The following is a 12,856-nucleotide window of genomic DNA, read 5'->3' as shown; positions in this document are numbered from 1 at the left end:
ACGGCGCGCAGTTTTCCGCATCCACTCCTGCAGTTTACATATATTCCGCAAGGAGCGCTGGCGTGCGGGCCACTTGTTACGTACAGGAAGTGTCATCAGTAGTGTCACATGATAAACGTTACGTCCAAGATGGAGGGGCGTGCATGCCGGTCATGTCGTCTGCACCACATATCTGCGGTTCTTTTGCTTTTCTTGGTGACAATAGCAACAGGTAAGTGAAGTATTGGAAGACAGTGCACATTTTCAACCTCATCATACAATTTGTACCGCTAACGCTATTCGGCATGGGGGAATACCGGGACTCAGGACTGTCAAATATAAAGGTTAAGTTTAACGTTATAAGGCCTTATAACGATTCTTTGCGTCAAATTTGTTACTGTAGTTTTTATTGTCTCCGGCCGGATCCTGTAAGTTTCTGTTCGTACGAACACTCAGTTCATCTAAACACATACATTTGTAGTCCAGTAGCCGTTCCGAGCAATAATATTTGCTTGCTTATCACGTATGGCTTTAGACCAGTTTAATTCCTTTGACTAGGTTCAAACTTGTGGCTAGGATTTAGGATTATGTATTTCAAGATCCTTGGTATATAACTGTTACAGGTATTGGAGGTATTGGATAAAAATTATTTGCCATCACTCCCAAGGGAATTTGAGATGTTCTCTTCATCTATGGAATGTCATGATATGTTTTATTTTACATTGTAATACCATGCATGTAACCTTATACTCCAGGAGCAGAGATCAAGGCTACAGCGTACCTGGCACAAATCAAGGCTACAGCGTACCTGGCACAAGGGAAGGTCCAGGTGAAACTGGGCGTGTTGGACAAACAGAACGGAGATGCCATCGCTACCTATGATGACAGGTAGACTTGCATACATGTACTTTCTAGTAGCTCTATGCCACTGTGGAAAATTCATAAAGATAGCAAAGTATGTAAAATACAATCTTTATTCAATAGAGAAAAGAAAGTGACATTAACCACAGGTGACGTCCTACAGCCAAAGAGCTTGTGAAAGTTTTCCAGTAAGATTTTCCATGTAGTACGGTAATACCGTATGTACAATGTAAAAATATGCTTACGTGTAACGTTATCTTCTGTTCTATTGCAGACTAACAGAGACTGGCTGGGGGGTGTTGAACGTGGTGTCTGGGTTCGGTCCTAAGAAGCTGAGTGACAATGACATCATGTACCTGGCAGGGTACCTGGAGGGAGTCCTCACACAGGAGTAAGTACTATGTCTGGTCTGGCCACACTGTGCTGCAGTTCTTACTAAAGCTGCAAGGATTATATTGTGCATTACAAATGTTCCCAAGGAGGCCAAACCTCCTATGGGTAGAAACATGCCTATTTTAAAAGCTGCTACAGAAGATGCAATAACAATAATCTTGATTCTTATATTTCAGGAGAATATACCAGCATTACCTGAACCTGTTTGGGATCTTTTTCCAAGGAAAGTCGACAGATTTAGTCAACAAGGTATATTATTTTCTGCTACAATATGTTTAATGATGCCTTGAAATCCCTCTTTTTCTATCGTCATGTTTGGATAGAAATGCACTTTCCCTGTCAAATTATGATGTAGAAAAACAGTAACACAATCTTATCTATGGCATGACTCATTTGTATGGAGCATTACAGATATAACATTAGAAAAGATAAATAGATACATGGAGGTGAATTTTTTCTCATGCAGTGAATTTGCAGGCTCACAATTACTGTACATTATCTTATTATCAGTCTTTATGTTGTTTGTCCCCTGCAGGTGAAGAAGTTCTACAGAGCTCAGGACACCTGGGTGCGAGCGCAGGTGAAACAGTCGACAGACCCTGTCATGGAGCACCTGTCCTACATCCTGTCTCAGTACGATGGTCTGGTGAAGGGTTACAATGACAATGTCGATGAAACAGTGGTATGTATTAAGTGATTTTCATGTTTTGGCAATCTCTTTATCCCATTCAATTTGTTTTAAGGCCTAACGTACCTTGTCATGCCATCATTATATCAACCAACAAGCTTGGAAGTGTTTGCAAAGATTAATTTTGGGATAAAGACATCAGAAATACGAAGGAAAAACTATGAATACTCTAAGTTGGGTTTTAGAGTTCAAATATAGCCCGCTCTCCTATAAATTGCTTTATTGACTTAAAGTTGTGTCTTTTGCATCCTCTTCCAGAAACTGGACATTTTTGCCTTCCAACTGCTGAACGGAAATGGTGACACGTTTGACATCATCCCCTCTGTGAACCCTTCATCACGGCCAAACTTCTCCAACATGAGTCGGGGTGACCTGGAGGACTGGGTGTCGTCACACAGCCACTGTTCCGCTCTTGTTAAGGTCATCACAGTTCCTCCGCAAATAAAGAGAAATGATGAAGTTTTCCTGCTGACAAACAAATCGAGCTAGCCTCTATTTTAGCCTAGGTTCCACCCTCCGTAGTTCCTGCCCACTCCCTAATGTGGCTGGGCCCAGCAACATTACAAAGCGGGCGAAAACTACAGAGGATGGCACCCAGGCTAACTCTCTTCCACAATCAGTTATATTCTTTTCAGGTGCTTCAAAACACACAAGATGGAGATATTATTAGATATGACTCTTAACTGGTGGTCATAAATGTTTTGTTTTAGAAGCTCAATAAAGCATAAAGTACACCTGACTCCCTTCTATTTCCACAACCCCCCTCCCCTCAGGATTTACCTTGACAAAATCATGAACATATATTATGTACCTTGTGTTTTAGGTTCTGGGTGCATATGAGAACGTGTACATGTCCCACTCCAGCTGGTTTAACTATGCTGCCACCATGCGCATCTATAAACACTACAACTTCAACATCGCCAACCCTGCCACTGCTGCCAGGAGGATGTCCTTCTCAAGTTATCCAGGTCAGATGTCGCACTTAACAAAGATGTTCCTATGGATTATACAAGGAAGACAGGCTTTTTATGTGTTAAGGGCTCAGATGGTAGTTTATAGATATATCATCATCATCATTGTAGTTATATATACATGTACATCATCATTATGATGTCTGGTTGCCTGGGATAAATCCACTGTACTTTTCCAAACATCTCTACTGGTAGATATCTTTCAATCTACTACATTTTGGAGCATAGAATATGATTAACATGTCAAAGATTTATGTTATTGAAAACAGTTCCATTTTCCTTTGTACAAAATTACAGTTGCATAGTAGTAGAATATAACTGCTAAGCATCCAGTTATTGGGTATTGACTTTCATTTGCTTGTATACAATCCAATGAATGTATGTCCATACTGGTACGGCACTTTTGTATCAAATCATCACTGTTCCCACATATGTACTGCACAGGTTATCTGGAGTCCCTGGATGATTTCTACCTGATGGACAGTGGACTGGTCATGCTGCAGACCACCAACAATGTCTTCAACACGACCCTGTATGACCTGGTCACTCCTGAGTCCATCCTGGCCTGGCAGCGCGTCCGCACAGCCAACATGCTGGCCAGAACTGGTGACCAGTGGGGGGCCATCATGAATGTGCATAACTCAGGTGAACTACAGTTGATGTACATATATCAGTATACATTTAGAAAGGAGAGTGATCCAGTGTTAGCTCACGGAAGAGCTACTCTTCCACTGGTCCACAGAGAAGACAGATGTTGTGTACAGTATTTACAGTACCAGGAAATTCCCCTAGGTTGCTTTGACTATGCAAGCACGATGAACAGTGGACCACAGCTTAACATCCCATCCTAAGGACTGCAACCCATTACAGTACTTTTAGCGTGCATATCAGTTGAGCGACAACAGCTGGGATTCGAACACCAGGTCCAGAGGCAGGGGCGCTAACTACATGGTATACGCACACTTCTCATGTTACAGAGAGATGCAAACATGTAAGGGTTTTGCTCTAACTCTAAGCCTTGGAGATAACTCCAGGCACTTCTGCTGTCAAACTGTGATGTTTCAAGATGCCAAAGGCACAGATGTAAAGCTTGTAATATCTAAATAAAGTTCTTTTGAAGAGACCTAGAAGTTCTCTATTCCCATTGGAATGCAGGCACCTACAACAACCAGTACATGATCATCAACCTGAACCTGATTGAGCTGAAGAAGACCATCCATGACGGGGCGCTGTACGTGGTGGAACAGATCCCAGGACTGGTCATGTCAGCTGACCAGACAGACATACTCCGGGCAGGTACAACACACCTACTGTCTACGTACCATTTCAGCATGATAGACGTTTACAAAGCAGTTAAGAATTCAAAGTATTGCTAATTGGTAGCCTGACTTGTAGTAACTTACCTCAGATGGTACAACAGATAATGATGATATAACAGTAGCTAACAACCCAAAGTTGCCATCTATGGAAGGAACCCATCCTACACATGGTAACAGTGAACATTTCATTGGCATGTATAGAATGTCTTTTGATGGTACTTGCTATGCTCAACTCGTGAACTTTATTTGAAAATCAAGTCAATGTTCTAACCATTGTGCGAGACTAAATTCATAAGCAGTAAAACTTCCTTTTCATCCTTCAGGCTACTGGCCATCTTACAACGTCCCATTCTACGAGAAAGTGTACAACATGAGCGGGTACCCTGACATTGCCAAGTCGCAGGGCCTGGACTACACGTACCAGCTGGCTCCCAGGGCCAAGATCTTCCGCAGGGACGCAGGCAAGGTCAAGGACATGGAGTCTATGAAGGCCATCATGAGATACAACGGTGAGCACTCCAGGACCTGGTACTCTTCTTATCAATTTATCTCCTGAAAATGTTAGCTTTGATTGCTCTGATTGTACCTGAACTTACCGGTTTATTGTGTGGAACAGCAGAAATTTCATAACTTCAGTCATAACTTATCCTGATGAAGGTAAGCTGAGTGCCCGTTGAAAATTTGATCCTTGTGTACTTTTCTGTTCTAATAAAGTTTAGCATCATACCATGATTACTACCAACACAGATGAACTTTTATGAGAGCAGATTTTTCGCTTTTTTTCAGACTACCTCCACGACCCCTACTCCAAGGGCAACCCCTGTAGTACCATTTGTTGCAGAAAGGACCTGGCAAAAGTTGGAGCTCAGCCAGATGGCTGCTATGACACAAAGGTAACAAAAAACTACATGTAAACTGATGAGAGCCAGCATTTTGAGGTTGGTCCCAACTCTGACAGTTGGAGCAGGTACAAACTGAGTAAGCTGGATCTCATGCTACTACAACCTTTAAGAATATTTTATGTCTTCTTGAAGTATGAATTTGCTATATTTGGTATGTATACTTACTGCAGAAAAAAGCTTGACTATTCTTGTATATTTTTATTCTTTTATGATTCCACCAACATTCTTAATTTGTGCCACATATGTTTACTAGGTACAGTAAGTGAGAAGAAATCAGGTCTGTTCTGCCGGCTAATTCACTTAAACTTTTTATTCATTTTTCAGGTGTCTGACTACCACATGGCTAGAAACTTGACATCGTTTGCCATCAATGGTCCAACACTGGGCACAGGCCTGGAGCCCTTCAGCTGGTCAGACAGGTTTAAGATATCACACGTAGGGCTGCCGAAGGTTTACAACTTCAGCTTTGTTACCATGACACCTGATGAACTTTGAACTATGACATCTAACATTGGATATACTGATCCCTGACATAAGGATGAAATGATAATATAATTTGATTAGTAATTAAATTATAGTAGTCTGTAGGATTTCTGCCCTTTTTTGCTTGTTTTTAGTGGTGCTGAACATGTTTTCAGACACCTTTCTGACTTTGCACAGTTGACTTGCCTTGCACTGAATAAACATGCAACCAGATGTAGTTCTCCCAATGCCTTTTCCTACCTACCACAATGACAGTGGTAATAAAGATTCTTTTGCACACCAAACAAAACAGCATATTTGGTTATAACACATGATTTTGATCTTCAGTAAAGTAAAGTAGTTACACTTCTATTGAGTTGAACCATGATGTTTTACCCAATCTCCATAGTGCAATGCCAAGCATACTGGGTCACCCTAGGCCTACATTTATCCATAAGTGTTTTGGGTTCTTTGACATGCAGAGGTTTAAGGCCTTGGACTTCCCCATAAATGACTACTAGTCTAAGAATAACTGGTTATTGGTTAATTAAACACAAGGATTAGAAGAGTTTTTATTTTGAGGTGGGATGAACCACTTGATTGAGATACATATAATGTATTTGGACAGTTTGCACAAAGTAACAATCAAGATCATGATGTTTTTAGACATATTTACCACTGATTATGTCAATGGTGATGACCACTTAATCTTATATGATAAATTGATAGCAACCATACCTCATTAGAAATACATACTGTCCACATAATCATTACTTCTATATAGTCCCACAGGCTTTGATATTTGTGACAACTTCAGTACAACAGTATTTATGAGTCTTGTATATGGGAGATATTCTATTATACCAGTAATTACATGATGTACATGTTGAAAATGTGCCATACCCTGGTACCTTATTGTATAAGCTTTAAGTATGTCAGTAATCAGTAGTGTGATTGCAGTGTTTTGACATACCTTGGATGGTAGCATCTATTTATAGTCAAGGATTCAAATGTGTATTACACTCACATAGCACACATACATCAGTTGACATACATTTATTGCATTGTACGGGAGGTCATTTAACATGAAGCTGAACAGTTGGGACCAACAGATTGCAGTTATGCCCTCCGAAGGGCTGCAATTACATCATCTGGGCTTTGCCAGCAGGCTGGGATTCGAACCCCTGACTTAATGCCACCAGGAAAAAAAGTGCTCACCACTTAAACTAACTGCTTGTTACTTGCAGTGAACTGAATATCCTGCTGGCAGGAATGGACTTCTTTTGGTTAAAGCATTTCATGCTTGAACATCAGATTCTATATCTTTTGCCAGTGGAAACTTTTCCATAGGTATGAAAGGAAAGGTTTATCCACTAGTGAGGGGTTTGGTTGTGAGCTATTATAGTCTAATTTCCAACATGTTGTATGAGAGCAGCTGTTTGGTTTGCACAGATCGAGGCTGTATAGTTCAGGGTTAGGTGACTAGAGGAGACTGGTTGACTAAGTCGGTATCCCATTGTGAGCTATCAAAGCAATATTTGACAGGCTGCTGTTATCTGAGAAACTGCAAGTCAAAATGCAATATGTAGTACCAGATGGAGGTACAAAAACATGGCTGTCAGAATGTGATGCTTGTCAAGCTGTAACTCGCTAGTGATGTGTTGATTGATATGTTATGGATGCTGCTATACTTGATGATATGACAATGTATCAATATGATTTGACATCAATATAGTTCTCTTTTTGCCATACACAGCTGGACAGTGATCTAAGATGTACACGTATACGTATGACAGATGATACCGTATGTATCAATACGTAAAGAATCAGTACTGAAAGAATTTGTCTATATTGTACATCTACAATATTGTGTGCATAGGCCATTTGTCTTGGTTATAAAAAATTCATTTGAAATCAGGAGCTAAATGTTTGTATACTTCACATTCATTTTGAGCAATGTGTTGATCATGGAATAATCTGGGTACAGTAATATATGGTTTAATTAGGAAAATAATTGTTCTAAAATTTCAATAAAAATGGATGGTAGTGAAATATATTTTTGGTCTAAGTTTTTAAGCATATAAATTATCGCTTCATAACTCAAAGTGTTGTATTATATAGGCTACATCGACTGCTACGCAACATCACATCCAATGTACTATGTAGGTCAATGACCTGAGTGGTCATCGAACTGCAATGACTCTGCTTGACATACACTTTACATGGCCTCTCAGTAGAAGCCAGTTGCTTTCGTTTTATCTGCCACAACTTCCTCCGTGCTTTCAAGCTACCATGTCCAACTTCAGTCGGTTCCTATTGACTCTCCTCAACCGTAGACTTGGCCCTGGTTTGTGTTTATGTTTGTTATTCAAGTTGGTTACCGTTGCTAGAGATCAGTAGAGGTTTCCCACAGTAGAGAGTGTTCAGACAAAAACACATCCTTAGAAGTGGCTGGCAGTTGTGGCATACTAGGATAGGGTACAAAGATGTAGTGGTTAGGAGTTGTAGCGTTGTCTATAAAGATGTATAAATTATAATAGATTTTAAGTCCTCCTTTGCCAATACATTCGTGTATATGGTGGTACCTTTATCGAGGTGTCTGAGAATATCACATTGCCAAAGTCAATTATACCGTACTTTGATAAACAGACGGACAAAGTAAAGACGTAAATACTATGATGTGCCAGAAATGTCAGATTGATCTGACTATGTTGTATTATTACCTGTAAATGTGACGAACCGGACGTATTACAAGTCACTATTGAAATTCTGAGAATAACCCCTTTGAATCTATTTAGATTCAGTGACCCCACTGCCCTTCCAAACATCGGTCTTAATTGAATTGGCGCCAAACTACATCATGACAACACAGGTTAGCCATATCGGTGACAGAGTACCTGTCTAGTTTTACCAGCACGGCGTGTATTTTGTTAAGGGTCAATATCACGAAACAAAAGATGACATTGCAGTCCATTGAGACGGGTACAGAATTTCTGAAGTTCTGAGAACCCTTTTCATCTGAGCTGTTCTTGAGCTGTTCTTGCCTCGACGTAAAACTCCAAACGGTCTTATAATTTACAAGCAGACAAAATAAGTCACATCGGTAAAACTGTCAGTAGTTTATCAGTAAGCAGAAAAAAATAAAGGACTCAACCCATTGGGATCGATATTGAGTGACAGGTTCAGACGTGGCACGTACTACATATGTGTGGCATATATAAACAAACACTATTCATTCTGATAAACACTTATAAGTTGTGTAGATTGTATGGAAGTGTTTGTCGACAGTGTTCATGGACAGTTTTGTTCACCCAAGCAAAGCAGGACCACCTGTGCTGCAGCCAGATAATTTTTGCCATTCTCCAAGTAGAGGTAGGAGGTTTTGGAGTGGCTAATAGGGATGACCTGGACTTTTAGCGCTGCAATCCCTGTGAGAGGAAAATCGCGGCGGACTCCTAGCCCTCTCGACCGAAACATCTGTCTGGAGATTTAACTTTTTTTGCAAGGCTTGACGTTCCTTGACAAGATGTTGGTATCATTGGTCAAATTGTTCCCCCTGTACTTGGATTGTACGGTACCCAACTGAAGAACGATTTTCTCGACACGCTTTATTTTGAAACAAAACATGAAAGGTCTGTATTTTCTGCCTATTCCGATCTAGAATGCCATTGCTTTTATCTATTAACGTGTCACGCAGTCACCTTTCTCACACCAAAAAAGTTGTATAATAAGCAAAATTATACAAATGGTCAAAATATCAACACAAATATCAAAGTTGAGTTCTCTAAAATCGACTGGCATGTCACATACACAGTGTCACATTCTGTCGAATTTTCAGCCACTGCACACATTATATTATCATAAGAATAACAAAGTTCCTCAATTAGAATTTAAAAATCGTGACATTGAACATTATATTACAAATCACAATACCACTACTCTGTATCATTCAAGATACGTTGTATACATAAATCTACAATCATAGCTCTAGAGTTTACCGTTGTATCTGAAACACCATTACCACTTGTAACAATGCATACACCCAAAATGGTATGAAATCAATACATGAAACATTATAGGTTCAAAATCAATCCACAAAACTGAGAGATATCTTCCCTTTATAAGTTTCACAAGTCACATGTCCATTCGTTATTACATTGTTCTTGCCTTTGGATCTTGATTGAGACACATTATCATAGATGACAAAGTCGAAGAACCTGGCAAATCCCTGTACATCATGACGTAGGGGCGTCGCTTCAAGTGACGTCAGACATGTCTCAGGTCAGAAATGTCGTCATGGAGACCATGTCGTCATTACGTCATATGTCATGGCGTCGTCTGTACGTAAACGGACAGTTCACTTTGCCAGGTCCTCTCTTAGGCAGTCGCCCAAGTGCCGATGGGTTCTACTACGTATTTGATAGTTTCCAGGTAGGATATATGCTGGGTATCACAAAGGAAGAAAGTTAAACGTCACAACAAATTTACAAACAAAAAAAAAAAAACATGACGATGCCCTTCTTCCACAAATTGATACCCGCACTGTAACGTTATATTTTGGCACACACTCTTTAAAAAGTTTGAAACACCGAAACTTAATATGTACATGTTATTTTCGATATAGGTATCGCATCATCATTTTGACATCAACCAAACGTGACGTCACTCAGACTGATACCTATGTCTACAGGAGAAGGTCGTTTGAGAAGACGGCCATAATGAATGACGTCACGATGACGACAGTGCTGACGTAAGCTGTAGGAGTTCCCACAGATCCAGGTCCCACGAGGGTCTGGCCGACGTCGTTACACATGGCTGAAGTACAGCAGCGGCGGCAAACCTACGGTCACAGGGAAAAAACATGGTTTTAAAATGGTTCAAATGTTAGTAGAAGGCTACAGAATCAAGCTGCAAGATTTCCTATGAACAAATATGAAAGGGGTGCTAGTGTCACGGAAAAAAAACTGAGAGTACATGTAGGTCTGAGACAGTATAGTGTCGATTCAGTGCTATGCAGTAGCAGGCGACTCTATGAAATTTTAGGCGCAAATCGAAGGCGGGATAGTTTTATCTGAAAACTTTAATCATTTCCGAATGAATTAACTTGTAAATATTTTATGATAATAAAGAATTGTGAATATGTAGGTTGCAATTAGACATTCTGCATAATTCTGGAGAATTAGCTATTTTCCGGATTTAAGTGATTGTCCGGAATTATACTGTTTTCAAATTTATGTCGACATACCGAAAGGCCGTTGGCATTCTCGCACTGTTCAGTTTGCTTCTGCTCGGTGCACTCTCCATCGTTCACATCGCTCCGCCCACATCCTCGGGAGATCGTGAAGTCACCGCTGGTGGTGTTTTCCTCACGGTAAACCTGTACACAATGATGTACACAATGAGACATTAACATGTTCTACATCGCCAGTTCATTCTCAGTAGGGAAGACTGTTGAAACTAGAGTTCCAAGAACGCGTACCTCCGCAAGGCGCATCCTCCCACTTTGATTTTTGCACATGAGTGTTCCATTTGAGGATAGCAGGTTTCAGTGATCATTCAAGGAGAACCGAACAATGAAAAAAATGTATGTCCCTTTGAAAAGAAACATTATGATAAAAAAGAGTAAAGTTATTCGAAGGCACAACAACGAAATGATATGTTACGATACGTTACTCCAGTCAGTAGATGCGTCACTTACCCAGCAGCCTGCAGCTGTGTTGCAGGTGATATTAGTGTTCCAGGTAGTTGCAGCGGCTGTCCGACAAGGGTCGTTACTGTCGTCTGTCCCGTTACAGTGCAGACAGGCGAGTATTGGCTGTGAGGGAGAAATGTTTGACAAAAAATGTGTCATTATAGTGCATCCCTAGCTGGCTGCCGATGAAACGTTACTTTATAAAACATCAAACATTTCAATAATCTAAATCATTACGTCACATGTGAAATACAGCATCTGATAGTTATGATGGCATTTATGCTAGTCATGATGGCACCCATATCCTTGGAGTGGCCTTCGGAACACACCTTGAATTTGTTACATGTTATTAAGTAAAAAGTGAATGAGTAAAACACACACACACACACACACACACACACACACACACACACACACAAACTATATATTTCATCCATAGCATGGACTGAAATATAAAAATTATGGTGGGACTGCCGAATAGATTCAGTTTTGCGCTTACAATCTCAATTCAAATCGCTTACATGATATTTTGTATGTAATTGTATTGACCAGATGCTTACGCTTCGGGTTGTATCTGGCCCAGGTGCAGCTGTGGTGGTCGGACCTGTGCCAGGTGCAGCTGTGGTGGTCGGGCCTGTGCCAGGTGCAGCTGTAGGTCCGGAAGCTGTTGATGAGCCTGCAGGTGCTGCGCTGCCAGATGTTGATGAGGCTGCAACTGTTGTGGTTGCAGCTGTCGTGTCTGTAGTTGCTGTGTTTGCAGTTGGTGTAGCTGCACTAGTTGAGGAGGCCATAGCTGCATTTACGTTGAAAACAAAAGATAGAAAGACCCCCCAAAAGTTAGGAAGTGGCATATTTCCTAATAGTTGCGTTGTGTTAACTAATTGAATACTTTTCTTAACATTGGACACGAATATTGAAAACAGAAATTTAGAATACAATTTCATCTTTAATTGTCAATAGAATTTGTAAAGCAACCAACTAGACGAACCATCTAGTATAACCGTTTATTTACGCGTACGCGGTTGGCCTACACCTGTACCTCAAGCTAGATACACTATTTTTTACACAAGAGTGAAAATAACCCCTAAACGCTGATAAAACACATGAACAAATTTCAGTAACAAGACTGATAGGAAAATGTTTCGCAGGGATTATGTACACTTGTTGCGAGTTTCATGTTGTTTCCTGCATATGAACTTTTCACCCGGAAACCCAGTCATGCCGAAAGGCAACGGACCATATATTACACGGCAAGCCGCCATCTTGTATACAGAAAAAAACATAAAAATCAACCTTTTCAGTTTCAACCTAACGGCTGAGTGACAATAGATTTTTCTACATTCTAGACGTTTTAAGAAACGGAAAGGAAAGTTTCGATATCGTTTCGTAAAGATGAACCTGTGCGTTATAGCAGGAATCTTAATTGGTAAGAAATTCCACTTACCTGCCATAAGAAGGACTAAGAATGAAAACTGTGTAGCAGCTACCATTTTGAGACGTTTGTGAGAACTCCTTTAAGAGCGTTAAATCTGTCCGCTTTCCTCAGAGCAAAGCCCTACGCCACGGCACAGTTTAAAGTCCTACTGAGC

The 12,856-nt window shown here is 40.5% G+C and overlaps 2 protein-coding genes across 2 annotated transcripts; one reads left to right on the top strand and one right to left on the bottom strand.

The window, feature by feature from the left end:
• The first annotated feature begins 91 nt into the window (after positions 1–91).
• On the top strand, positions 92–5,736 carry LOC109486472 (phospholipase B-like 1). Its single transcript, XM_019790305.1, has 12 exons — positions 92–211; positions 735–867; positions 1,115–1,231; positions 1,410–1,482; positions 1,769–1,915; positions 2,180–2,341; positions 2,745–2,889; positions 3,337–3,537; positions 4,048–4,188; positions 4,535–4,720; positions 4,998–5,104; positions 5,438–5,736. The coding sequence occupies exons 1-12, from the start codon at positions 109–111 to the stop codon at positions 5,606–5,608; spliced, it is 1,686 nt and encodes a 561-aa protein (XP_019645864.1). The 5' UTR covers positions 92–108; the 3' UTR covers positions 5,609–5,736.
• Positions 5,737–8,839: 3,103 nt separating this feature from the next.
• LOC109482469 (mucin-5AC-like) lies at positions 8,840–12,856 on the bottom strand. The gene is made up of 5 exons (XM_019785193.1): positions 12,712–12,856; positions 11,828–12,060; positions 11,274–11,390; positions 10,821–10,952; positions 8,840–10,415 (listed from the first exon to the last, which is right to left on the bottom strand). Exons 1-5 carry the CDS (start codon positions 12,755–12,757, stop codon positions 10,260–10,262), a joined length of 684 nt encoding a protein of 227 aa, XP_019640752.1. The 5' UTR covers positions 12,758–12,856; the 3' UTR covers positions 8,840–10,259.

Source organism: Branchiostoma belcheri, unplaced genomic scaffold (assembly GCF_001625305.1).
Source record: "Branchiostoma belcheri isolate BF01 breed outbred unplaced genomic scaffold, Haploidv18h27 scaffold11, whole genome shotgun sequence".
NCBI classification, from domain to species: Eukaryota; Metazoa; Chordata; class Leptocardii; order Amphioxiformes; family Branchiostomatidae; genus Branchiostoma; species Branchiostoma belcheri.
The sequence above is the reverse complement of the archived record's forward strand: the minus strand, read 5'-3'. Positions and strand labels throughout refer to the sequence as shown.

Bases quoted from the DNA above. Each gene is read 5' to 3' on its own strand.
- LOC109486472 (XM_019790305.1), top strand. From the start codon at position 109: ATGATAAACGTTACGTCCAAGATGGAGGGGCGTGCATGCCGGTCATGT. The intron at 2,342-2,744 runs GTCATCACAGTT...CTTGTGTTTTAG, and splicing joins ACTGTTCCGCTCTTGTTAAG to GTTCTGGGTGCATATGAGAA. The intron at 2,890-3,336 runs GTCAGATGTCGC...TGTACTGCACAG, and splicing joins GTCCTTCTCAAGTTATCCAG to GTTATCTGGAGTCCCTGGAT.
- LOC109482469 (XM_019785193.1), bottom strand. From the start codon at position 12,757: ATGGTAGCTGCTACACAGTTTTCATTCTTAGTCCTTCTTATGGCAG. The intron at 11,391-11,827 runs GTAAGCATCTGG...TCTCCCTCACAG, and splicing joins GGCCAGATACAACCCGAAGC to CCAATACTCGCCTGTCTGCA. The intron at 10,416-10,820 runs GTATGTCGACAT...CTGTGACCGTAG, and splicing joins AGAATGCCAACGGCCTTTCG to GTTTGCCGCCGCTGCTGTAC.